Below are 26724 nucleotides of genomic sequence, written 5' to 3'. Positions count from 1 at the left end.
AGGTAAATTACAGTATGGACTGGTCCATCTGATCAGGTAGGCTACGGTATGGACTGGTCCATCTGATCAGGTAGGCTACAGTATGGACTGGTCCATCTGATCAGGTAGGCTACGGTATGGACTGGTCCATCTGATCAGGTAGGCTACAGTATGGACTGGTCCATCTGATCAGGTAGGCTATGGTATGGACTGGTCCATCTGATCAGGTAGGTTACAGTATGGACTGGTCCATCTGATCAGGTAGGCTACAGTATGGACTGGTCCATCTGATCAGGTAGGTTATGGTATGGACTGGTCCATCTGATCAGGTAGGTTACAGTATGGACTGGTCCATCTGATCAGGTAGGCTACGGTATGGACTGGTCCATCTGATCAGGTAGGTTACAGTATGGACTGGTCCATCTGATCAGGTAGGCTACATTATGGACTGGTCCATCTGATCAGGTAGGCTACAGTATGGACTGGTCCATCTGATCAGGTAGGCTACAGTATGGACTGGTCCATCTGATCAGGTAGGCTACAGTATGGACTGGTCCATCTGATCAGGTAGGCTACGGTATGGACTGGTCCATCTGATCAGGTAGGCTACAGTATGGACTGGTCCATCTGATCAGGTAGGCTATGGTATGGACTGGTCCATCTGATCAGGTAGGCTACGGTATGGACTGGTCCATCTGATCAGGTAGGCTACAGTATGGACTGGTCCATCTGATCAGGTAGGCTACGGTATGGACTGGTCCATCTGATCAGGTAGGCTACAGTATGGACTGGTCCATCTGATCAGGTAGGCTACAGTATGGACTGGTCCATCTGATCAGGTAGGTTACAGTATGGACTGGTCCATCTGATCAGGTAGGCTACAGTATGGACTGGTCCATCTGATCAGGTAGGTTATGGTATGGACTGGTCCATCTGATCAGGTAGGTTACAGTATGGACTGGTCCATCTGATCAGGTAGGCTACAGTATGGACTGGTCCATCTGATCAGGTAGGTTACAGTATGGACTGGTCCATCTGATCAGGTAGGCTACATTATGGACTGGTCCATCTGATCAGGTAGGCTACAGTATGGACTGGTCCATCTGATCAGGTAGGCTACAGTATGGACTGGTCCATCTGATCAGGTAGGCTACAGTATGGACTGGTCCATCTGATCAGGTAGGCTACAGTATGGACTGGTCCATCTGATCAGGTAGGCTACAGTATGGACTGGTCCATCTGATCAGGTAGGCTACAGTATGGACTGGTCCATCTGATCAGGTAGGCTACAGTATGGACTGGTCCATCTGATCAGGTAGGCTATGGTATGGACTGGTCCATCTGATCAGGTAGGCTATGGTATGGACTGGTCCATCTGATCAAGTAGGCTATGGTATGGACTGGTCCATCTGATCAGGTAGGCTACAGTATGGACTGGTCCATCTGATCAGGTAGATTAGGGTATGGACTGGTCCATCTGATCAGGTAGGCTACAGTATGGACTGGTCCATCTGATCAGGTAGGCTACAGTATGGACTGGTCCATCTGATCAGGTAGGCTACAGTATGGACTGGTCCATCTGATCAGGTAGATTAGGGTATGGACTGGTCCATCTGATCAGGTAGGCTATGGTATGGACTGGTCCATCTGATCAGGTAGATTAGGGTATGGACTGGTCCATCTGATCAGGTAGGCTACAGTATGGACTGGTCCATCTGATCAGGTAGGTTATGGTATGGACTGGTCCATCTGATCAGGTAGATTAGGGTATGGACTGGTCCATCTGATCAGGTAGGCTACAGTATGGACTGGTCCATCTGATCAGGTAGATTAGGGTATGGACTGGTCCATCTGATCAGGTAGGCTACAGTATGGACTGGTCCATCTGATCAGGTAGGCTACAGTATGGACTGTTTCATCTGATCAGATAGGCTACAGTATGGACTGGTCCATCTGATCAGGTAGGCTATGGTATGGACTGGTCCATCTGATCAGGTAGGTTACAGTATGGACTGGTCCATCTGATCAGGTAGGCTACAGTATGGACTGGTCCATCTGATCAGGTAGGCTACAGTATGGACTGGTCCATCTGATCAGGTAGGCTACAGTATGGACTGGTCCATCTGATCAGGTAGGCTACAGTATGGACTGGTCCATCTGATCAGGTAGGCTACGGTATGGACTGGTCCATCTGATCAGGTAGGCTACGGTATGGACTGGTCCATCTGATCAGGTAGGCTACAGTATGGACTGGTCCATCTGATCAGGTAGGCTACAGTATGGACTGGTCCATCTGATCAGGTAGGCTACAGTATGGACTGGTCCATCTGATCAGGTAGGCTACAGTATGGACTGGTCCATCTGATCAGGTAGGCTACAGTATGGACTGGTCCATCTGATCAGGTAGGCTACAGTATGGACTGGTCCATCTGATCAGGTAGGCTACAGTATGGACTGGTCCATCTGATCAGGTAGGCTACGGTATGGACTGGTCCATCTGATCAGGTAGGCTACAGTATGGACTGGTCCATCTGATCAGGTAGGCTACAGTATGGACTGGTCCATCTGATCAGGTAGGCTACAGTATGGACTGGTCCATCTGATCAGGTAGGCTACAGTATGGACTGGTCCATCTGATCAGGTAGGCTACAGTATGGACTGGTCCATCTGATCAGGTAGGCTACAGTATGGACTGGTCCATCTGATCAGGTAGGCTACAGTATGGACTGGTCCATCTGATCAGGTAGGCTACAGTATGGACTGGTCCATCTGATCAGGTAGATTAGGGTATGGACTGGTCCATCTGATTATGTCAACTACCATCTCCAGTCCCATCATGTGAACTACCATCTCCAGTCCCTTCATGTGAACTACCATCTCAGTCCCCCCATGTGAACTACCATCTCCGTCCCATCATGTGAACTACCATCTCTACCCCTCCCATTCTATATTGTGTACCATCTATTCCCCTAGCTACTCTACTGAAGTTTACTTCACCAAAGATGCGCGGTACGCACCCATGCAGAAACAGTGGTTAATGAAAGATTTAACTGCCGCCAACCAGAACAGGAGTAAAGTCCCTTGGATTGTAGCCTTTGGTCACCGCCCATTTTACTGCACTTACGAGGATCCTAGTCTTGACTGCAATAAAAAAAGTTCTGAATTCAAAAAGGGGCAAGTAACTTACCAAACTTAACTTAAGTTCATCCATGATTTAAAGGACTTTGACACCAATGTGGAAAACATCAATGTGTTAACCCATCAACATCAGTGGTGCCATTTGGATCAATGGTCACATGACCAGCTTTCTCTCAGGAAATATAACAAATTATATTTGTTTACAAAATAAACTGGTTCTACTTTTGGTTTGATCAACCCAATATCACATCAAGCACATACAATTTTCTGAAATATTTTACTGTAAACAAATTCTTGAAACCATTTCCTTTGTTATGAGAAGTGTAAATAATATTTTCCCCACTATTTTACAGACTAGAAGATATATTTTATCACTATGGAGTTGATATCATCATCCAGTCATATGGCCGCTCATATGAACGAACCTATCCCATGTTCAAGGGAGTTCAGGTCTCTGAAAACTACACAAACCCTCTAGGGCCAGTCCATATTATCAATGGGGGTGCCAGCCCTTATGAAGTGAAATATAATTTTACTGAACCATCACGTAAGTGAGCTCTTCAGTTTTGTTTTTCTACCCAATTTATCCAAAGCTTTCTGTTACCATAGCAATTTTAAAACTAGGTTGATTTTTTATTTGTTTAAAAATAACAAATCAGCAAACCCATCAACAAATCAGTGAAAATAATTCACAAATTAGTAAATTAATTCAAACATCAGTAAATCAATTAACAAAACAGTAAACCCATAGCAAATTATTGAAGAAATTCACAAATCAGTGAACAATTTCAGAAAACTGAAAAAATTTACAAATCAGTGCACCAATCGACAATTCAGTGCACCAATTGACCAATCAGTGCACCAATTGAGCAATCAGTGCACCAATTGACCAATCAGTGCACCAACTGACCAACCATTGACCATTTGTTGTTCTACCAGCTGTCTGGTCAGCCTTCCGTCAAGAAAACGACACTTCCCTGAGTTTTGGGCGGCTGACAGTTCTTAATGCCAGCATTGTGGATTACGAACAGATCAGCATGAAGGATGGATCAGTCATTGATTCCTTTAGAATCAGCCAGGAGAAGCACGGCCAGTTTAAAACAGAAACTTTGTCTCCCAACATCTCGGCAGAGATTGACAAAAACATAGCAGCTAGCGGTGGCCAACCAGGTCAGTTTTTAGTTTCTCTTACTCATGACACCATTCATCTGACATGACACCATTCATCTGACATGACACCATTCATCTGACATGACACCATTCATCTGACATGACACCATTCATCTGACATGACACCATTCATCTGACATGACACCATTCATCTGACATGACACCATTCATCTGACATGACACCATTCATTGGGTAATATAATACCAGTGATATGATATGACACCAGAAATGCAACATGTCATCAATGATCTGACATCACAATGTTATGAAATGACAGTAGAGATGTGACTTGGCACAAGTGATGTGTCATAACATCACGAATGTGACATAACATCACTGATGCGACATCATCAAAATTAAAATGTGTCTAAGAAAACTAACCAAAATTTTGTCTGGAATTAAAAACTATCAAACAATGTAACTACCAAATACATGTTTAAATTTAAAATAAGGAGGGGTTTATATTTTCATATATAGCATTTTAAAATTGCTAATTTAAGAAATATAGGCCTACCCTCTTAAAATGTTACCATCCAACCATACCCCATGTACATTGTCCTGAAATTATTTACCATCCAACCATATCCCATGTAAAATATCCTTAAAGTATTTACCATCCAACCATATCCCATATAAATTGTCCTTAATAAAGTATTTACCATCCAACCATATCCCATGGAAAATGTCCTTAACAAAGTATTTACCATCCAACCATAACCCATGTAAATTGTCCTTAAAGTATTTACCACCCAACCATATCCCATGTAAATTGTGATGTTGTCAGGAAACCTGAACGTGGAAGACAACCCCGGCCACAAGTCTAAAATAGCTGAGCTGCTAGAGGGAGACAACAGGAACAGGATCATCATCGGCGCCAGCTGTGCTTTTGTTGGCCTGATCCTGCTCATTGTCTTCATCTCTGTCAGGAAGTGCAAGCGGAGGAGCAAGGTGACCCGCAGGTGGGAGCAGATGGACATCAACTACGGCAAGAAGTTCTACAACAAGGCGCCAGACAAGGAGGAGGACAACGACTTTGAGATAGACATGAGTGATGGCACTGAGCCAACCAGGAAGCTGCTCAATGCTGATGACTGATGGGTCATGTCTGTCAATGTGAGAACATGACTGATGGGGCTCATCTGTCACTGTGAGAACATGACTGATGCGGCTCATCTGTCACTGTGAGAACATGACTGATGGGGCATGTCTGTCACAGTGTGAAAACATGACTGATGGGGCTCATCTGTCACAGTGTGAGAACATGACTGCTGGGGCTCATCTGTCACAGTGTGAAAACATGTCATGTCATTAGAATGAGAGTCATATTTTTGTTATGTTTGTAAAACTGAATTTAAAACCTTAAAAATTATTTTTTTTTTTTTTTTTTTGCAAACTATTTTATCCTCACACAATAATAAATTAGCAATAATGAAAAATGTGGGAAACTTTTTTTCACTAAGTCTAAGATTAAAAATGAAAAAAATGTAACAGAAAAAAATAGTTTTTACACATGATAGCAATAGGCTTTCAAGTCTTTAGTTTGAATGTTTGTTTTCAATGTTTGTTTTCAATGTTTGTTTTCAATGTTTGTTTAGCATTTGTATGTTTGTTTAGAGTTTGTATGTTTGTTTAGGGTTTGCATGTTTCAAATAGCATATTTTTAAAAATGTTCTATTTGTTTCTGTGCAAAATTATATTCATGATAATTAAATGTGAAATTCCTTTATCACAGGCTGCTGTATTTAGTAGCTGGCATTATTTTTTCTGGACAAATTAAAAAAGTATTAACATCAGCATATCAAAAGTAACAAGGCACATTGGTCTATGTAAAAATAGAGCTTTGTGTCGACAATTTTAAACCTGTAACAAGTTTCTTTTGTTTAATGTTTTTGTCATTCTGTTACAGCTCAGGAGATACAAGTCGTCTAACATTACGAGTTATCTCAAACATTGATGTATTTACTTCCCATCAAGAGCTCAGTGCCTTACAAACCTTGTGCTGAATAATGTATTTTTTTAATTAACTTTTTAACACATCTGTTGAGTATTTTTAAAAATTATTTTTTTCTTTAGATTTTTAACCTTCCAATCATTTTTAAATTTTCTTTTTTTTATCATTGAAAAATGAACCAGTTTTTGGCAGGGAGGTGATGGTGATTTAGATTGTGAACCTGAGGTTTAAAGTCTGAGACTGTGAACCTGAGGTTTAAAATAAAGTCACACTGATATGTGTATTTCCTGATGTCTTCCACACAGTTCAAGCAAAATTTATTTTAACAAAGAAAGAAGAGTTGTACAACATTAAGCCTAGTGATAATGTCACATGCTCCATTTATTCCTTTGTGAATAAACTTTAGCTGTTGAAACAGATTCAAAACAAAACATTTCCTCTCATGTCTGTTTGGGAGGACTATCTGAAAAAGACCAGAGCACAGACATTTGTTTGAATACCGCTGATGTTAATCTTAAACATTTTTCTTCTTCCCCAAATCTTCCACCAATCCTACATACACTAGACAATAGAGGTCAGCTCTGGAGTGCCTTGTTAATATCAGCTGACAGTGGTTGACATCTGATGTGCATGTGGAATCAGAAACTTTTCATTCAGTAGAAAACTTGAAAACATAATTTTATGTAAATATCGCAAATAAAAGAATTCTTGCCTCATCATCTTTATGTACCTTGACTGACATTGAAATGTTATAACAATCAAGAATATTTGTCAAATTTATTTATTAATAAAACCATATACACTTGTCATGATTTAAATTATCTTATTTATTACATCATATTTGTCATTTTCTAGAATGTCACATTTTGTCATTCACAATTTGAATGTCTCAAAAAGAACATGCCAGGTGTTGTGAACAATTTCTTTCCATTTTTGTACTGAAGACCTGGAGTGCTTTTGAAAATAAAAGATTCAATCGCCAAATGTGTCTTTGTACATCAATATTGGACAAATGTTTAGCTTTAAACACTCATTAAATGTTTAGCTTTAAACACTCGTCAAATGTTTAGCTTTAAACACCTAACAAACGGTTTCGCATGAAGTCACAAGGGTGTGTTTTTGGGGTGGGCTATTTTCAAATTTTATAGTTCTATTTTGGCCCCAATTCCCACAGGAAAATTACTTTTTAACTTTGCATTTACATTTTTGATTATAATAGAAGTAAATCTAAATTTCAGTTTAATTAGATATCGAATTAATCATCAAGAATGAGTTTAATGTAATTTCAAGGGGTATAACTGGTGATGGGTTTTGTGGGCTGGTGTTTTTATGGTTGTTCACAATCATGAAAGGGAAATAATACTTGTAAGTAATTCTGTTCAGAAGAGCAGCATTCACTTTCTAGTCAACAAACTATTCCAGCAATATATTAAATTTCTTTTTGGATCAGGTTTACAGATAGTTTTAGTAAGGATGGGTTGACTTAAGAGTTATTGCTATTAAAAGTGAAATGCTTATTTCCCATTTTAAAATGGTTAAATGCTAGCAAGTGTAATATGAACTCTAAAAATAACCTTTTTAATAACAAGCTTAAATTAAAATATATTTGTATTAATGTTAACACCAACTTTTTACTTTTAATTCCAACAAATGTTTGAAGAGATCTTTTTATTACATCACAAATTTATTTAAAACTCCAACAAATGCTATAACATACACCAATTAATTTCATGTAAGATCTAAATACAGGTTTTACTTTACATCAGATAAAAAATGCTTAATTTATTAACTCAACAAAAATAAAAATGTGTGTGACATCTATGTAAGAAGCTTCTCAAAAGTTGAAACTTGCATTTAAATAATATCATCAGTTCAATTCACTATTTAACTTGTTTAAAAGTAAAACTTGCATCATCTGTCCTCTACCTCCATTAAAGTGCGATCACTTTCATCCACTCCTGGCTCAGAGAAGTCCATAGCTTCGTGTGCATTACCCAGGGTAGTGAATACCTCCTTTAAAATTAGACAAAATATTTATTGCAATGTGTGAGAATTTATTACATCAATACAAATTTATATATATATATATATATATTTATATATTTATATATATATATATATATATATATATATATATATATATATATATATATATATATATATATATATATATATATATTTAATATGTATATATATATATATATATATATATATATATATATATATATATATATATATATATATATATATATATATATATACATATATATATATATATATATATATACATACATATATATATATATACATATATACATTATATATATATATAAAATAATATATAACCTGAAAGTTTAGAAAAAACCACACCTCATGAGTCTTGATATGATTATCTATTTCCTGGGTTGATATAAAACTTTGACTACATATAGGGCACAGCAAGTCTGAGGAAGAATTTTCTTTTGTGTCTGTCTGATCTTCTGAATCTACTGGACTCTGGGCACTTGTTGATGGTTCTAAAACATTCACAATTGGAAGTAGTAATGGTAAAAATATGACAAATATACTTTTCCATCTCGGTTTAAAATGGTAAGATGAAATGCCTATGGCGTGAAATAGCCTATTATAATCAAAGTATACCTTTTTAAACAGTTTTGATAATATATGTGTTTAGTGGGGTGTATCTTGTATCTGATTTATTTACCTTGTGTTTTATTGTCAGTTAACTTGTGCACCCTCATGTGAAGATTTAAATACCTCTGGGATGTGAAGGTTTTCTTGCAGACAGGGCAGGGGAGAGAACTGCCTAAAAGTTATTTTAAAAATGTAAAATTATATATTTAGCTTTGCCTAAAACAGAACAAAACATTTAAATATAGAACATACATGTTCCACATTAAAGTGTTTGATACAATTTTTTAACTTAAAATGTGAACTAGTTTGTTGCTACCTGATACAATGTCTAAAATAAAAAATGTGAACCAGCTTGTTGCTACCTGATATAATGTCTAAAATAAAAAATGTGAACCAGCTTGTTGCTACCTGATACAATGTCTAAAATAAAAAATGTGAACCAGCTTGTTGCTACCTGATACAATGTCTAAAATAAAAAATGTGAACTAGCTACCTGTTCTGTGAGACAAAATGTGGTTTTGTAGGGCACTCAGGGTAGAGCACTCTTTCTCACACATCATGCACTTGAAGCTCTTCTTTTTTCTCTGCTCCTCCTCTCTGGTGGAGTGGACTGTGAAGAAGTGCTGCTGCATGCTTGTGGCTGAGTCAAAGACTTGGGAGCACAGGGAACATCTGGGGGTTAGGTCAGAGGTTAGATGCAAGGTCAAGGTTATGTTGGATAAATATTCAGCTCATCTTTTAAATGATAAACTTAACTTTTCATTTAGACCAATTGAGACTTTCAACTGGACCAATGGTAACTTGCATCTAGAAACTTTAAAGTGCACCAAATTTACTAAAAAGCAATAGTCTGCTAGCTTGAAGGAAACCAACCTGATTGAGCTGGTGGCATCTTTCTTCCAGTGTGTTTTCCTGTGGTTGGCCAGAGCAGTGCCAGTGGAGAAATATTTCAAGCACTCTGGACACTGAAGGCCATTGGCCGTGGTGGACGATGAGGGTACACTGGGAACTGTCAGAGTCTCCTGACCTTTGACTGCTGACCCAGAGCAACTGGGCAATTCATACCCAGAGGTCAAGGATGGCAGTGAAAAGTTTTCATAAAGTTTTTTGTTGGCTAGCGCTAAAGGTGAGGAGGTCACGTCCTGTGGTTTCATCAGTGGTGATGTGGACAAAAATGATGCAAGAGTTGCCATAGATAGAGCAGCAGATGAAGAGAACAACGCGGAGGATGAGGGTGACAGTGATGGTGTGTTGATGGAGGGGGACACCATCCCGTGGCTGTAGATCAGCTTGTGGTTGTCTAGTTCAGCTGTGAAGAAAAACTTCTGTGAGCACTGAGGGCAGCCATATTTTCTAAAAGATGCGCCGTGCTCCAAGGCGTGGACCTGAATTTCTTGGGGCGATTCAAAAACTTTATTGCACACGAAGCAGACAATCTCTTTCCCAGCAAAACTGTGCTGTATGAGATGTGTCTGCAGCCGTGCGGGTGAGTCACACACAACCCCACACAGCCTGCACTCGTGCTGGGTTCCTTCATTCAACATGTGCGAGGTGACGTGTAGCTGGATCTCGTACTCTGAGGAGAATGACTGCTGGCACTTGATGCACTGGAACGTTGCCTGTTGGAGATGTACACAACAAACTTTAGACAAAGCTTTAGAGAATCAGAATAAATTTTATGTGGGCTTTCATACAACAAACTTTAGACAAAGCTTTAGAGAATCAGAATAAATTTTATGTGTGGACTTTCACACAACAAACTTTAGACTTAAGACAAAACTTTAGAGAATCAGAATAAGTTCTATATGTGGGCTTTTATACAACAAACTTTAGACTTTAGACAAAGCTTTTGAGGACCAGAATAAATTTTATGTGGGCTTTTATACAACAAACTTTAGACTTTAGACAAAGCTTTTGAGAATCAGAATAAATTTTATATGTGGGCTTTCACACAACAAACTTTAGACAAAGCTTTTGAGGACCAGAATAAATTTTATGTGGGCTTTCACACAACAAACTTTAGACTTTAGACAAAGCTTTTGAGAATCAGAATAAATTTTATATGTGGGCTTTCATACAACAAACTTTAGACAAAGCTTTAGAGAATCAGAATAAGTTCTATATGTGGGCTTTTATACAACAAACTTTAGGCTTTAGACAAAGCTTTAGAGAATCAGAATAAGTTCTATATGTGGGCTTTCACACAACAAACTTTCGACTTTAGACAAAGCTTTTGAGAGTCAGAATAAATTTTATGTGGGCTTTCACACAACAAACTTTAGACAAAGCTTTTGAGAATCAGAATAAATTTTATGTGGGCTTTCACACAACAAACTTTAGACTTTAGACCAAGCTTTTGAGAATCAGAATAAATTTTATGTGTGGGCTTTCACACAACAAACTTTAGACTTTAGACCAAGCTTTAGAGAATCAGAATAAATTTTATGTGGGCTTTCACACAACAAACTTTAGACAAAGCTTTTGAGAATCAGAATAAATTTTATATGTGGGCTTTCACACAACAAACTTTAGACAAAGCTTTAGAGAATCAGAATAAATTTTATGTGGGTTTTCATACAAAAAACTTCAGACAAAAGTAAGTGTGACATGGACAAAATATTTTTCTATGATTTATGTAAGCTTGTGTACAAGTTTGCAAGTACTTTATAATGAGGTATGTAAGCTTGTATGTAAACTTGTATGTAAGCTTGCCTGACCTTGTGGGTCTGCATGTGGGTCTCCAGAAGCTGGGCTGTGGCAAACTTCTCGCTACACTGCGAGCAGGTGTGTAGTGGGGCTTCACCATGGTAACAAGGCTTGCACACGTAATACGTCCGTCCACTGGAGTTGAGCTTGGAGACCAAGTTTTCCTTGGACTCAAAACTTTTCAGACACACACAGCAGGTGAAAAATGCTGGCCTGGTTTGGAAGTGATGTCTGCCATGCATCTGCAGCTCCACAAGTGATGACAGTGTCTAGCAGTCAAAAAACAGGAAAAAGTGAGACAAAACTAAAGAAACAATATTTTAAATACTTCTAAAAATTCAAAACATTATCTTGAATAGAATTATGTAACCTTCCACTAGATAACTTGATACTGCACAGAATAATTTGACAATAAAAAAGATTCCTGTGTGCGATGAAGTGAAATAAAACATCAATTCACCTGTCGACAAACAACACACTGCAGCAAGGACCCTTCAAATCCGTGTTCCTGTGCGTGTAAGTAGAACTGTTCTTGATTATTCAGCGTGACTCTACACACTACACACGTGTTGCCCTGCTGGATCTTGCAGTGTGTCAACTTGTGCTCAGCCAAAACGCTGGCAGATGTGAAAGTTTCATCACAGATGCTACAGGTCAGGTTGCCTGAGTTGACGTGGATCTTCATGTGCTTGTTGTACTCGATGCTGGTCTTGAAGGTCTGACTGCAGAACATGCAGGAGAGCTGGGGCTGGTGCAGGGGGGACTGGGCCAGGGTCACAGGGGAGGCGGGGCTCGTTAGCGCAGACAACAGAGTCTGGTTGTTCAGGAGCAATTTGTCATGCTCTGTCTGAAACAATACAAACTTTTGATTAGCTACAGAAAAATGAAATCTCAAAATAAGATAAAAACAACTTTTTTTTTAAAGATTCAATACAAAAACTTTGGAACAAAGTAATTGGTTGTTGTCTATATCATGGATTAAGTGTAAGATCTGATAGAATATCCTTAAGGGCAGGTCTGACACAATGTCCTACCTTGAGTGAGAGGTCAGGCAGGCCAGATTTGAGCGCTGCCTTCAGCCCGTGGTCCTGTGCCTTGTGCAGGTTGAGCAGAGCCAGGTCACAGAACTTGATGTCGCAGATGTTACACATGTGCAGGGGCTCCGTGTTCTTCCAGATGGTGGATGATGGCGTCCCCAGTGATGAGACCACAGGGGCGGGGGAGATGGAGGGGGTCAGTGGACTGGTCAGGCGGGGCTGCTTCATGGGGGAGGGGGCAACTGGTGACTTGAGGATGATGCGAGGCGAGCAAGAGGAGGAGGAGGATGCAGTAGAGGATGACAGCGATGACAGGATGGGGTTGGCAAACGGGTTGGTTGTCTCTTCTTTTTCTTGCTTGATGGTTAGACTTTTGAATGGGGACGAGGAACTTGACTGAAGTGGAGACTTGAGTGAATTTGTGGAGCTTTTCTAGGGAAAAAAACACAAACATTCTTCTTCTTCTTCTTTGTTCTTAATTATTAGTGTTGAATGGGATCGAGATTTATCTGCCAGTGGGTTTGAACTCGAGACTTTGTTCGAATTTATCAACCATGAGCTTTTTGCCGACTCGACCACGCATCCAACACAATTAAGCCTTACGTGTCAACTGGTTATGCGCCATTGAGGCCATTGACTCCGATTTCAGCCTGCTTTTCTTTTTGGATTTGCTTCCATAGCCTTTGTCCAACCAAGAACAAACTACAAGGCAGCAGTTGTTTAATTTTGGAGTTGTCTCTCCTAGAAGAGTGGCTGTCCCCAGCTAACGAGCCTCATCTGCCCGAGGGTTCGAACTCGAGATTTTTCGGTTTAGCAACCATGAGCTTTACCGACTCGACCACGCCGACCCCTGACACAAACATTAAATAAACAACATAGAAATGTTAGGGCAAATACAAGTGTAACCAATGGTAGTTTTTTAGAGAGGTTCTGTACCTAAAAAAGGTTGCGAACCAATGGTCTAGACTATCCATTTCAACTATACAGGTAACACCACACAAATTCAACCACCACCACTAGATTGGTAGCATCATGTCTTACCTCCTCTAGATCAGGCTTGTATTACTGACCATTCAGCAGGTCTAATTACTTACTGCCATTACAATAGGTCTAATGACTTACCTCCCCTAGTTCAAACTTGTCTTATTTCTCCTACATCAAGTCTGCATAAACGACTTACTTCCCCTAGTTCAGGCTTGGTGTCCCAGCAAATATTCAAGACTTACCTCCCCTAGTTCAGGCTTGGTGTCCCAGCAAATATTCAAGACTTACCTCCCCTAGTTCAGGCTTGGTGTCCCAGCAAATATTCAAGACTTACCTCCCTTAGTTCAGGCTTGGTGTCCCAGCAAATATTCAAGACTTACCTCCCCTAGTTCAGGCTTGGTGTCCCAGCAAATATTCAAGACTTACCTCCCCTAGTTCAGGCTTGGTGTCCCAGCCAATATTCAAGACTTACCTCCCCTAGTTCAGGCTTGGTGTCCCCATGTCTAGTCTGCATGTGCTGGTCCAGCAAATATTCAATATGGAATGCCTGGTCACACATGGGGCAGTTGAACTGTTTGCTGTGTGTGGTCAGGTGGCACTGAAGTTCAACCTGGTTCAACAAAAAAATGTGCTGTACTGAGTCTGTAAACTTGGGTATCTAGCTCTAGTTTACTTTACTGATAGGCAACAACAAAATAGAACCTCGCTTGTGAACGACTCCTGGCAAAACAAACAGCGGTACGGCCTTGACATGTGGAGATGGTTGACCCTGACATGAACTTGCCACTCCATCTCTGACCTGAACATGATGTCACATGACACACATTTGTATTGCTTGCACTCGTTGCTGTGTTTGATGGCAAAGTGAACCTGCTCGCAAGAGGTTAGAAATACTTCATATTGTATGGTCAACAAACATTACAAATATTTGTAAATTCTATCCATCTAAATTTCATTTTGACTAGTTACAAGACATTACAGATATCATTAAATTCTATAAATCAACATTTTATTAGAATCAAATTATTCTAAAAATTGTGAGCACCTGGCAGCCAAGAATTGTGAGCACCTGGCAACCATGAATTTACCTGTATGTTGACCTTGGAATCAAAAATGTCCTTGCACAGAGAGCAGCGGTACAGGTGGTGGGCGTGGATGTCCATGAGGTGCTTCTGTAGCTCGTCAGGCTTGGAGAAGTTTTTGGCGCAGCTGCTGCAGCCGTACTCCGTGCTGACACACAGGTAGTGCAGGGAGGCGTGGGCCTCCAGGTGCTCCTCACTGCTGAAGCTGGCACCACACTTGAAACAGTCGTGTTGTTTCGCTGGGCCCGGCAGGTCTGGGCAAATCAAAACATGGGTACAGTAACTGGTTTAACATAGCTAAAGTAAAGGTTACAGTCAAACTGGTTTAAAATAGCTACGGTCAAGGTTACAGTCAAACTGGTTTTAAAAAGGTCAACAATGGATACAAAATTTGAGATTCTTTAAGCAAACAATTTATTGCTGCTTCATTAGTGTAATTATAATTAATTAAGGATAAGAATTACTTTGATTTGAGAGGTTATTTCCCCTGATTTCACTATCTCCTGTGTCCCTGTATTTTTTTTCACTGTTTGAAGCGCGGCCTAAGGCCATGTTGAGGAGACTCTCCGAGTGCAGTTTCATGTGAGCAATAAAGTTCTGGGCATCATGGAAGGTTGCGTTACACTGGTCGCATGTTAGACTTGCAGACAACAGCCCTGAAAGTTTTAACCAAGACAATTTTTTATAATAAACTTTTTTGGAAAGTAACAAGTTTCCTAAAACATTTTAGAATTAAAGAGTTTGAATGCTTATGAATAGTATAAGAAATGTGAAGGTTTCATACTCTGATTTGTATATAAACTTTCTTGGACTGGTTTCCTCACAAGCTGAGTTTTGCTAGATTTAGGAGTGATCTGCCCTTCTTGATTTAACATGGATGACATCAGCAATGAAGAAGATAAAATGGTATCTGTTGTCATCTGACTGTTTTGTCCAGCTTTAGATGTGTTGATAAGTCCAGAAGATTTTTGGTCCTTTTCCTTGTTTGCTTTCAATCCAGATTTTTTATTTTTTGACCTGACTAGCTTGTGGCCTTTATCCATGATTATATTATGTACATTGGCCATGTGGTCTTCAAGGGAACTTGGACTTGCCAGGGTCATGTTGCATCTGTAATGTAGCACTAACATCTTCAAAGTGTGAACAGTGCACTAGTATGTTCAAATTGTAATAGTGCACTAACATGTTTAAATTGTTAACAGTGCACTAACATGTTCAAATTGTTAATACAGTGTACTGGTATATTAAAAGCACAACATTTATTTTTAAAATTAATTCAAAATTTGAATTCAATTTCTAATTGGGAAATTTTGATTTGTTGACACTGCTGCACCCAGTGCCCATCAAAGTGTCTGAAATTCATCTCCCCTGACCCCTAGCCAGGTCACTGTGTCACCAGTTCAACCCCCACCCCACCACTGACCCCTAGCCAGGTCACTGTGTCACCAGTTCAACCCCCCACCCCACCACTGACCCCTAGCTAGGTCACCGTGTCACCAGTTCAACCCCCCCATTGACCCCTAGCCAGGTCACTGTGTCACCAGTTCAACCCCCCCCCCCCATTGACCCCTAGCCAGGTCACGAGTTCAACCCCTAACCGAGGTGTTCACCTGTTACAAAAAGCTGCATCAATGCCAGTGGAGCGTTGCTGTGCGTGTACAATGCCCTTGTGTTTGGCCAGCGCGTCCAGGCTGTGGAACCTCTGCACACACATACTGCAAGGGTAGGTGATATCTAGGCCGTGCTGGCTGCGATGGACCACGGTCATGTGATCATGTAAACTGCAGATACAAATATGAAGCATGCATGGATTAAACCATGTGATGGTCAAGTGATTGTGTTTACTACAGATACAAATATGAGGCATGCATGGATTAAACCATGTGATAGTCAAGTGATTGTGTTTACTAACGATATCAGCATGAAATATGCTCAAATTCAATCACATTATTTTTTAATAGGGAAAACATAAATGGCAATTTTACTTTCTTGAAATAAAGCTCCTATTTTACCATGCTTTAACGTTTGCTAAAATTAGAAGTATATTTTTTGCGTTAAGACAAAGAATGAATGTGATGTTAAGACAAAGAATGAAGATGATGTTAAGACAAAGAATGAAGATGATGTTAAGACAAAGAATGAAGATGATGTTAAGACAAAGAATGAAGATGATGTTAAGACAAAGAATGAAGATGATGTTAAGACAAAGAATGAAGATGATGTTAAGACAAAGAATGAAGATGATGTTAAGACAAAGAATGAAGATGTTAAGACAAAGAATGAAGATGATGTTAAGACAAAGAATGAAGATGATGTTAAGACAAAGAATGAAGATGTTAAGACAGAAAGAATGAAGATGTTGTTAAGACAGAAAGAATGAAGATGAAGTTAAGACTACCTGTAGAGGTTTGGATATGGTGCTTTACAATGCACGAGTAGGAATACAGAAAGATGATGTTAACCCTTTGAGCCCGCCAGGCCGGTAAACCGGCTTCAACATTAGGCATATATGTCCGATCTAGCGTCATATTCCTAGCGGCCGGTATATCGTCTAATTAAATATAATTAGCGGAAGACTGCCTAAAACTGCGCATATGTCTTTTGAGTGCAGGATTATGATTTTAAAATTGATTTTTTGGAAAAGTGAAAGTAAAAGTGTTTACATTTCGTAGCAATGCCGCCGAAACGAAAAGCTGAGCCACAGCCGTCGACTTCATCACATAAAGTTGGTGCAAAAGATGAAGCAAAAGACCGAAATATCAACAAAAGAAGTAGAATGACTGCATCTCAGGCAATACAACCACTTATTGATTCTGATGAAGAAGATAATATCCCTTGTCTATATTGTGATGATAGTGACGTTGAATTTGAGACTGAACACAGTGACATTGAAATTGACAGTGATAATGAAACTGTTCAAGTACGTTCTGATGCGCGTGGTGTCAAGGACAAAGACTTGCCGAAACAAAAAAAAATGTTTACTGGTGCAAAACATGCGAATTTTTTCTTTGCATCGGGTCCGGCAGTGATAACTGCGTTGAACTTGTATCAATAATAACAAAACAATTACTAATTGTAAATTGGTTTCTTCTATGTTCTATCAAAACAATAATGATGTGTTCGTTTTATATACATAGTTCTATTCAAACATTGTAAAAAAAAATTAAGAATTTCAGAATCTTGCTGCATTGTTGTTTGATCCTGAGTCTGGATACCAAATTTGGCTTAATTATCTCAAACGGTTCAAAAGTTATAGGCAAAGTTAGAAGCAGATAAGTGAAAATCGGTTTGGGCCTGGGAGCTCAGGAAATTGGAGAAATTAGGTCAGGGAGGCCAGGGCTCAAAGGGTTAAGACTACCTGTAGAGGTTTGGATATGGTGCGTTACAATAGATGCACGTGTAGGATGACAGAAAGATGATGTTAAGACTACCTGTAGAGGTTTGGATATGGTGCGTTACAATAGATGCACGTGTAGGATGACAGAAAGATGATGTTAAGACTACCTGTAGAGGTTTGGATATGGTGCGTTACAATAGTTGCACGTGTAGGATGACAGAAAGATGATGTTAAGACTACCTGTAGAGGTTTGGATATGGTGCGTTACAATAGTTGCACGTGTAGGATGACAGAAAGATGATGTTAAGACTACCTGTAGAGGTTTGGATATGGTGCGTTACAGTAGTTGCATGTGTACACCTCTGTAGGTTTGACACTGTGGACACTAGTCATGTGCAGCTCAAGGCTCTCCAGTGTCTCAAATCCATCGGTCAGACAGTAGGGGCACACCAGCACGTCCACAACACCAGTGCTGACACCTGGGGATGTAGTGGAGCTGACAGTGGGGAGGGTCATGGGACGGTTGGGCTCAGTCACTGCGGAGCTGTCTGCAACAATCACGGCATTAGGTTTTACAACTTGGGGAACATTTAGATATGCTGTTGTACACAAAAAGGCATAATTAATGGATCTGAAGGAATTTTGTTTTTGCTTTTCAAGAATGAAAGATTAGAATCTGGATCTATAGGAGTGAACTCTAAGATTAGAATCTGTATGAAGGATGACAGATCTACTATTGCTGTATGAAGGATGACAGACCTACTATTGCTGTATGAAGGTTGACAGACCTACTATTGCTGTATGAAGGTTGACAGACCTACTATTGCTGTATGAAGGATGACAGATCTACTATTGCTGTATGAAGGTTGACAGATCTACTATTGCTGTATGAAGGTTGACAGATCTACTATTGCTGTATGAAGGATGACAGACCTACTATTGCTGTATGAAGGATGACAGACCTACTATTGCTGTATGAAGGATGACAGACCTACTATTGCTGTATGAAGGATGACAGATCTACTATTGCTGTATGAAGGATGACAGATCTACTATTGCTGTATGAAGGATGACAGACCTACTATTGCTGTATGAAGGATGACAGACCTACTATTGCTGTATGAAGGATGACAGACCTACTATTGCTGTATGAAGGATGACAGACCTACTATTGCTGTATGAAGGATGACAGACCTACTATTGCTGTATGAATGATGACAGACCTACTATTGCTGTATGAAGGATGACAGACCTACTATTGCTGTATGAAGGATGACAGACCTACTATTGCTGTATGAAGGATGACAGACCTACTATTGCTGTATGAAGGATGACAGACCTACTATTGCTGTATGAATGATGACAGACCTACTATTGCTGTATGAATGATGACAGACCTACTATTGCTGTATGAAGGATGACAGACCTACTATTGCTGTATGAAGGATGACAGACCTACTATTGCTGTATGAAGGATGACAGATCTACTATTGCTGTATGAAGGATGACAGATCTACTATTGCTGTATGAAGGATGACAGACCTACTATTGCTGTATGAAGGATGACAGACCTACTATTGCTGTATGAAGGATGACAGACCTACTATTGCTGTATGAAGGATGACAGACCTACTATTGCTGTATGAAGGATGACAGACCTACTATTGCTGTATGAATGATGACAGACCTACTATTGCTGTATGAAGGATGACAGACCTACTATTGCTGTATGAAGGATGACAGACCTACTATTGCTGTATGAAGGATGACAGACCTACTATTGCTGTATGAAGGATGACAGACCTACTATTGCTGTATGAATGATGACAGACCTACTATTGCTGTATGAATGATGACAGACCTACTATTGCTGTATGAAGGATGACAGACCTACTATTGCTGTATGAAGGATGACAGACCTACTATTGCTGTATGAAGGATGACAGATCTACTATTGCTGTATGAAGGATGACAGACCTACTATTGCTGTATGAAGGATGACAGACCTACTATTGCTGTATGAAGGATGACAGACCTACTATTGCTGTATGAATGATGACAGACCTACTATTGCTGTATGAATGATGACAGACCTACTATTGCTGTATGAAGGATGACAGACCTACTATTGCTGTATGAAGGATGACAGACCTACTATTGCTGTATGAAGGATGACAGATCTACTATTGCTGTATGAAGGATGACAGATCTACTATTGCTGTATGAAGGATGACAGACCTACTATTGCTGTATGAAGGATGACAGACCTACTATTGCTGTATGAAGGATGACAGACCTACTATTGCTGTATGAAGGATGACAGACCTACTATTGCTGTATGAAGGATGACAGACCTACTATTGCTGTATGAATGATGACAGACCTACTATTGCTGTATGAAGGATGACAGACCTACTATTGCTGTATGAAGGATGACAGACCTACTATTGCTGTATGAAGGATGACAGACCTACTATTGCTGTATGAAGGATGACAGGCCTACCATTGTTGTTTGGGCTTTTGTCCATCAGGAGACCTCTCATGATGCCAGAGTCGCTGGTGTCCTCCCCCTCGGCTTGACCCCCCGTAGAGCTGTGGGTCATGAGGTGCTGACACACCTGGTTCATGTCGGAGAAGCTGAGAAAACAGACTGGACACTTCATGTCCAGCTCTAGACTGTGGCATTGCTCATGGTGGCCATTCAGATGACCCTGAAACACATCAGTTGTAAAGTATCCAGTTAAGTCTGCCTAATTTCTTATAATCTAGATAAAACTGTATTGCTGTCTTCAACCTACATCAGTAGTAAAGTGTCCAGTTATAATCTAGATAAAATGGTATTGCCAACTCACCTGTGTGAAAAAAATCTCCTGACAAATATCACAAATAAATTTTTCCATCTTGATGCTGACCGGTGTGGTGTGTGTGAGCAGGTGGTCCTGAAGGTCCTCGTTCTTGCTGAAGGTCTGGCTGCACTCACTGCACACATGCGGCTCACTCACCTCTGGGCTTGGGTACTTGTGTTTCTGTGTTTAAACACAATACTTATCTTTCTGTGTTTAAACACAATACTTATCTTTCTGTGTTTAAACACAATACTTATCTTTCTGTGTTTAAACACAATACTTATCTTTCTGTGTTTAAACACAATACTTATCTTTCTGTGTTTAAACACAATACTTATCTTTCTGTGTTTAAACACAATACTTATCTTTCTGTGTTTAAACACAATAGTTATCTTTCTGTGTATAAACACAATACTTATCTTTCTGTGTATAAACACAATACTTATCTTTCTGTGTTTAAACACAATAGTTATCTTTCTGTGTATAAACACAATACTTATCTTTATGTGTTTAAACACAATAGTTGTCTATATGTGTTTAAACACAATACTTATATTTCTGTGTTTAAACAATACTTATATTTCTGTGTTTAAACACAATACTTATATTTCTGTGTTTAAACACAATACTTATCTTTCTGTGTTTAAACACAATACTTATCTTTCTGTGTTTAAACACAATACTTATCTTTCTGTGTATAAACACAATACTTATCTTTCTGTGTTTAAACACAATACTTATCTTTCTGTGTTTAAACACAATACTTATCTTTCTGTGTTTAAACACAATAGTTATCTATATGTGTTTAAACACAATATTTATTTTCTGTGTTTAAACACAATGGTTATCTATATGTGTTTAAACACAATAGTCATCTTTCTGTGTTCAAACACAATATTTATTTTCTGTGTTTAAACACAATACTTATCTTTCTGTGTTTAAACACAATATTTATATTTTTGTTCAAACACAGTATTAATGTTTTTAGCCTGATTTTTCTAATTGTGTTTAGCTAAAACTGTATATTTTAGATTACAATTATTTTAATTATTTTTGTACAATAAAATTCTGAAATAAAGTTTACAATTAAAAAACAAAATAACAAGTGATTTATCATAAGCAAAAATATTTAAACAAACTTATGTAAATCTCAATGACACTACTCTTAAAAAAATGTAATCACTTACATGTGTCTTCAGGTGGTTGGTGAGCGCTGAGGCAGACATGTAATTTTGTTGACAAACTGGACACTTGTAGCCTTCATCATTCTCCATCAGGTCGTGGCTTTTGATGTGGTTTCTCAGGTGGTCACTCCTGTTTAGAAAATAAAACTTTTTAAAACTCCAATGGTCAATCCTGTACAGAAAATAAAACTTTTTACAACTCTCCAACCGTCCCTCATGTACAGAAAATAAAACTTTTTAATGCAACACCCAACTATTTCAAGTTACTTAAGTGGATGGTCAAGAGTCATACATGTTTTAAGGGTTGAACATTTTAAAATTAATTTAGATATTTTATTAAAGATTGAACATTTTAAAATTAATTTAGATATTTTATTAAATACTGAACATTTTTAAATTAATTTAGATATTTTATTAAAGATTGAACATTTTTAAAATTAATTTAGATATTTTATTAAATACTGAACATTTTTAAGTTAATTTAGATATTTTATTAAATACTGAACATTTTTAAATTAATTTAGATATTTTATTAAAGATTAAACATTTATAAATTAATTTATTAAAGATTGACATTTTTTAATCAATTTAGATATTTTTGGAAAAAAAATTAAAAACTGTCAGCCATGTTTTTTTTTTAAATTTTCACAAAGAAGATGATTGAAAACCAGAAAGTTTTCACCCTGTAGCTGAGATGTGTTCATTCACTAACTTTAACTAAGTATTTTGATGCATTTTTAAAGTTTGGAAATCAACATAAACGAAGTCCTTTTTATTTTTTTTTATTTTGGTCATGTATGGTGGGGTCATGTAATTTTAGGGTCATGTAATGTTGGGGTTATGTAATGATGGTCAGTAATGTTGCTCATGTAATGTTGCTCATGTAATGTTGGTCACATAACAAAAACTTGCTCAAAAGACTAAAACAAGGTCTGGGGAATGCTTATGTGTAGTGAAGAATTGATGAGCCGTCTGCCGGAGAATATGCAAATGTGTATGGGCAGACCTACAAAACCCGTAAGTAATTTATTCAGGTCACCTCTCTTGGTTTCACTGTCCCCCCCCAGAGAGACATATCTTAATGCAGCATCTTTACACAAGGGAAATCACTCATGAAGGCATAATGACTTGGTACACAATTTGGAATGGAAAGCTGGAAATGAAAACTATGACTGTAGCAAGGGGAAAAAATGAAAAATTCATGTCAGCCTCACCATGGTAAATAGATGCACTTAGTCCATGGTACATCTGCATTCATTTCACTGTCTGTGTGTTGGACATCCTTTCAATGTCTGTCTAGCTTACATCCTTTCAATGTCTGTCTAGCTTATATCCTTTCAATGTCTGTCTAGCTTATATCATTTCAATGTCTGTCTAGCTTATATCATTTCAATGTCTGTCTAGCTTATATCATTTCAATGTCTGTCTAGCTTATATCATTTCAATGTTTGTCTAGCTTATATCATTTCAATGTCTGTCTAGCTTATATCATTTCAATGTCTGTCTAGCTTATATCATTTCAATGTCTGTCTAGCTTATATCATTTCAATGTCTGTCTAGCTTATATCCTTTCAATGTCTGTCTAGCTTATATCCTTTCAATGTCTGTCTAGCTTATATCATTTCAATGTCTGTCTAGCTTATATCATTTCAATGTCTGTCTAGCTTATATCATTTCAATGTCTGTCTAGCTTATATCATTTCAATGTCTGTCTAGCTTATATCATTTCAATGTCTGTCTAGCTTATATCCTTTCAATGTCTGTCTAGCTTATATCCTTTCAATGTCTAGCTTATATCCTTTCAATGTCTGTCTAGCTTATATCCTTTCAATGTCTGTCTAGCTTATATCCTTTCAATGTCTGTCTAGCTTATATCATTTCAATGTCTGTCTAGCTTATATCATTTCAATGTCTGTCTAGCTTATATCCTTTCAATGTCTGTCTAGCTTATATCATTTCAATGTCTGTCTAGCTTATATCATTTCAATGTCTGTCTAGCTTATATCATTTCAATGTCTGTCTAGCTTATATCCTTTCAATGTCTGTCTAGCTTATATCATTTCAATGTCTGTCTAGCTTATATCATTTCAATGTCTGTCTAGCTTATATCATTTCAATGTCTGTCTAGCTTATATCATTTCAATGTCTGTCTAGCTTATATCCTTTCAATGTCTGTCTAGCTTATATCCTTTCAATGTCTGTCTAGCTTATATCCTTTCAATGTCTGTCTAGCTTATATCCTTTCAATGTCTGTCTAGCTTATATCCTTTCAATGTCTGTCTAGCTTATATCCTTTCAATGTCTGTCTAGCTTATATCCTTTCAATGTCTGTCTAGCTTATATCCTTTCAATGTCTGTCTAGCTTATATCCTTTCAATGTCTGTCTAGCTTATATCCTTTCAATGTCTGTCTAGCTTATATCCTTTCAATGTCTGTCTAGCTTATATCCTTTCAATGTCTGTCTAGCTTATATCATTTCAATGTCTGTCTAGCTTATATCCTTTCAATGTCTGTCTAGCTTATATCCTTTCAATGTCTGTCTAGCTTACATCCTTTCAATGTCTGTCTAGCTTATATCCTTTCAATGTCTGTCTAGCTTATATCCTTTCAATGTCTGTATGTCCTACAACACTTCAATATTTGTACATCATACATCATTTTTCTTATGCCTATTATATCTGGACAGTCCAGTATATCTGGACAGTCCAGTGTATCAGCACACCTCAGTGTAGGTAGTCTACTACATCTGGACATTCTGGTGTATCTGGACAGAGTTTTTTCCAGGCCCCCATCCCTGAAAATTTCAAGTGCTCCCCTGGAGAAAAATGGCAGAAACACTGAACAGTCCAGTAAATCCAGACTGGCAGTGTTCTATCTGGGCAGTACCATCTATGTAAACAGCCCTATTCCCCTGTCTTCTAGTGTCCAAACTTTGGAAATGTGCCACAGTTTTATAGGACTACATTTCTGCAGCGCTGGATCTAATGATGCCTTATGGGATTACTTTAGGGTGGCAAACATCACCACATCCTCCAGCAGACTGGGTGGTTGTGAATAATGGTCTCAAGATATGTTTTGCCAGACATGGAGGGTCAAGGTCAGATGTGTATGCTTAATGTTTATATAGCAGAAACAAGAGAAAATACATAATGATTGAATTCTAAACATGCATACACACACATAACTGTATTTTTGCGCATATATATATATATATATATATATATATATATATATATATATATATATTTCTATATATATAATGAGTAGAGTGAGTAGTGGAATATGCAAGATTTGATCTTAGAAAAGCGTTTTCCCTCTATATTAGAGATCTATATGTTAAAATTGCTTTAATGTTAAGTTGTGATTTGACTTTATGTCACTTTATGACAATAAAAACTTTCTTACTTATAGAATCTAGCTCTAACTTAAAGTAAATACTAAATAAGGGTGGTTCAAGTGTGAGGAGAGGGTTCTAACCACCCCCCCCACACACACACACACCCGCTGCACTCACCACTGAGTGAGATGGTAATGCAGAAAATGCAGAGTGACCTTTCTTTGAAGACAATAATTCAAATTAGCGGTACCTTGAGTATCCTACCCCACACGTCTGGCACTTGTACTTCCGGTCTGATGAATGCAGCTTTTCGTGTCTTTCTCGACTCTTCTTGTGCCGAAATAGCCTGGGACAGTGTCGGCATTTGTAGGGCATGTGCGCCGTGTGAGTCTGCAGACGAGAGATCAGAAAACTTGAATGGCGGCTTATAAACAAAACAAGTCCCTAAAGAACGATCACCAGCAAATCTTGGCATTTCATCATCGGAGTTGTCTTCCTTTGTGAGAGGTTCGCGGTTTGGCCAGTGCGATTTGGGTCTGTCTGGTACAAGTGTTTTGTTTACTAGTGCCAGCTATTTCACTTTTTACCCGCGGGGGTAAGGGACAGAGGGGATGTAGAACATCGAAATGCTGAGTTCGTTCGAGTAAGTCACTCAGCTCGCCGCAATGGACGCAAAACAACACACAATTTGGACGGACAAGCCGACAGAGGAGAAGCCGACCAAGGAAATGCCTATGGCAAAAACAAATATGCAAAACACAATGATGTGCCTAAATTTCTTTTGAAATTAATTTTTCTACCGCGTATTCAACAAAGTTGAGGTTGATGTGTAAATTACCTTATATTACTTTTACAAATTATGGTCATAAAACATAATGCTTTTAAAGTTTATAAATATGCTACAAAAACATAAACACCTAACATTTTACGATTCTCAACACTTAAATCAAAAGATTTCTCAAAAGATTTTTGTGACTTTTTTCTGTGACTTCATTTCTGTGACTTTTTTTTACGATAAAATTTTTCCTTTGTGACTTTTTTTCTGTGACTTTTTTTCCTAGCAAAAACTGACTTTTTTCTTTTTTTTTCTTGTGACCTTTTTTCCATTTGCCACCTAAAAGTACCTTGTGATGACAATCCCTAAAGTTAGACTAACGCTTTTACTTTTACAAATCAATTATTATCAAAATATGATTTGAATGTTATTGTTTTTACTTTCTCTTATACTAAGTATACAGGAAGTATTGTAATCCTGAGTAATTTTGTCCGTATGTGTACGTGTGTGTGTGTAGATGTGTGTCTGTGAACACGATAACTTGAGTACCGTTACGTTTAGGT

General features: G+C 38.3%; 2 protein-coding genes across 3 annotated transcripts in view; one reads left to right on the top strand and one right to left on the bottom strand.

Annotated features, from left to right (window-relative positions):
* Positions 1–7223, top strand: part of LOC131952465 (acid phosphatase type 7) — a 31639-nt gene extending 24416 nt beyond the window's left edge. The window contains exons 8-11 of the mRNA XM_059315142.1: positions 2953–3153; positions 3471–3664; positions 4057–4287; positions 5073–7223. Coding sequence (XP_059171125.1) covers positions 2953–3153; positions 3471–3664; positions 4057–4287; positions 5073–5383 — 937 coding nt within the window. The 3' untranslated portion in view covers positions 5384–7223. The remainder of the gene's footprint in view (positions 1–2952; positions 3154–3470; positions 3665–4056; positions 4288–5072) is intronic.
* A 58-nt stretch (positions 7224–7281) lies between these two features.
* Positions 7282–26724, bottom strand: part of LOC131952464 (zinc finger protein 423) — a 44877-nt gene continuing 25434 nt past the window's right edge. For both annotated transcript variants that reach the window (XM_059315138.1, XM_059315139.1), the window contains 19 exons: positions 25637–25776; positions 22053–22179; positions 20872–21045; positions 20523–20730; positions 18333–18567; positions 16293–16463; positions 15467–15792; positions 15147–15338; positions 14689–14936; positions 14303–14470; positions 14073–14210; positions 12614–13048; positions 12040–12426; positions 11591–11848; positions 9747–10492; positions 9367–9545; positions 8944–9045; positions 8610–8755; positions 7282–8252 (listed from right to left, as the gene is read on the bottom strand). In XM_059315138.1, the coding sequence (XP_059171121.1) occupies positions 8151–8252; positions 8610–8755; positions 8944–9045; positions 9367–9545; positions 9747–10492; positions 11591–11848; positions 12040–12426; positions 12614–13048; positions 14073–14210; positions 14303–14470; positions 14689–14936; positions 15147–15338; positions 15467–15792; positions 16293–16463; positions 18333–18567; positions 20523–20730; positions 20872–21045; positions 22053–22179; positions 25637–25776 (4482 nt within the window). In that variant the 3' untranslated portion in view covers positions 7282–8150. The remainder of the gene's footprint in view (positions 8253–8609; positions 8756–8943; positions 9046–9366; positions 9546–9746; positions 10493–11590; positions 11849–12039; positions 12427–12613; positions 13049–14072; positions 14211–14302; positions 14471–14688; positions 14937–15146; positions 15339–15466; positions 15793–16292; positions 16464–18332; positions 18568–20522; positions 20731–20871; positions 21046–22052; positions 22180–25636; positions 25777–26724) is intronic.

Source organism: Physella acuta, unplaced genomic scaffold (assembly GCF_028476545.2).
Source record: "Physella acuta isolate Inbredline_101_S28 unplaced genomic scaffold, ASM2847654v3 ptg000874l, whole genome shotgun sequence".
In the NCBI taxonomy this organism is placed as follows: domain Eukaryota; kingdom Metazoa; phylum Mollusca; class Gastropoda; family Physidae; genus Physella; species Physella acuta.
This window is presented reverse-complemented; position numbering and strand designations above follow the sequence as displayed.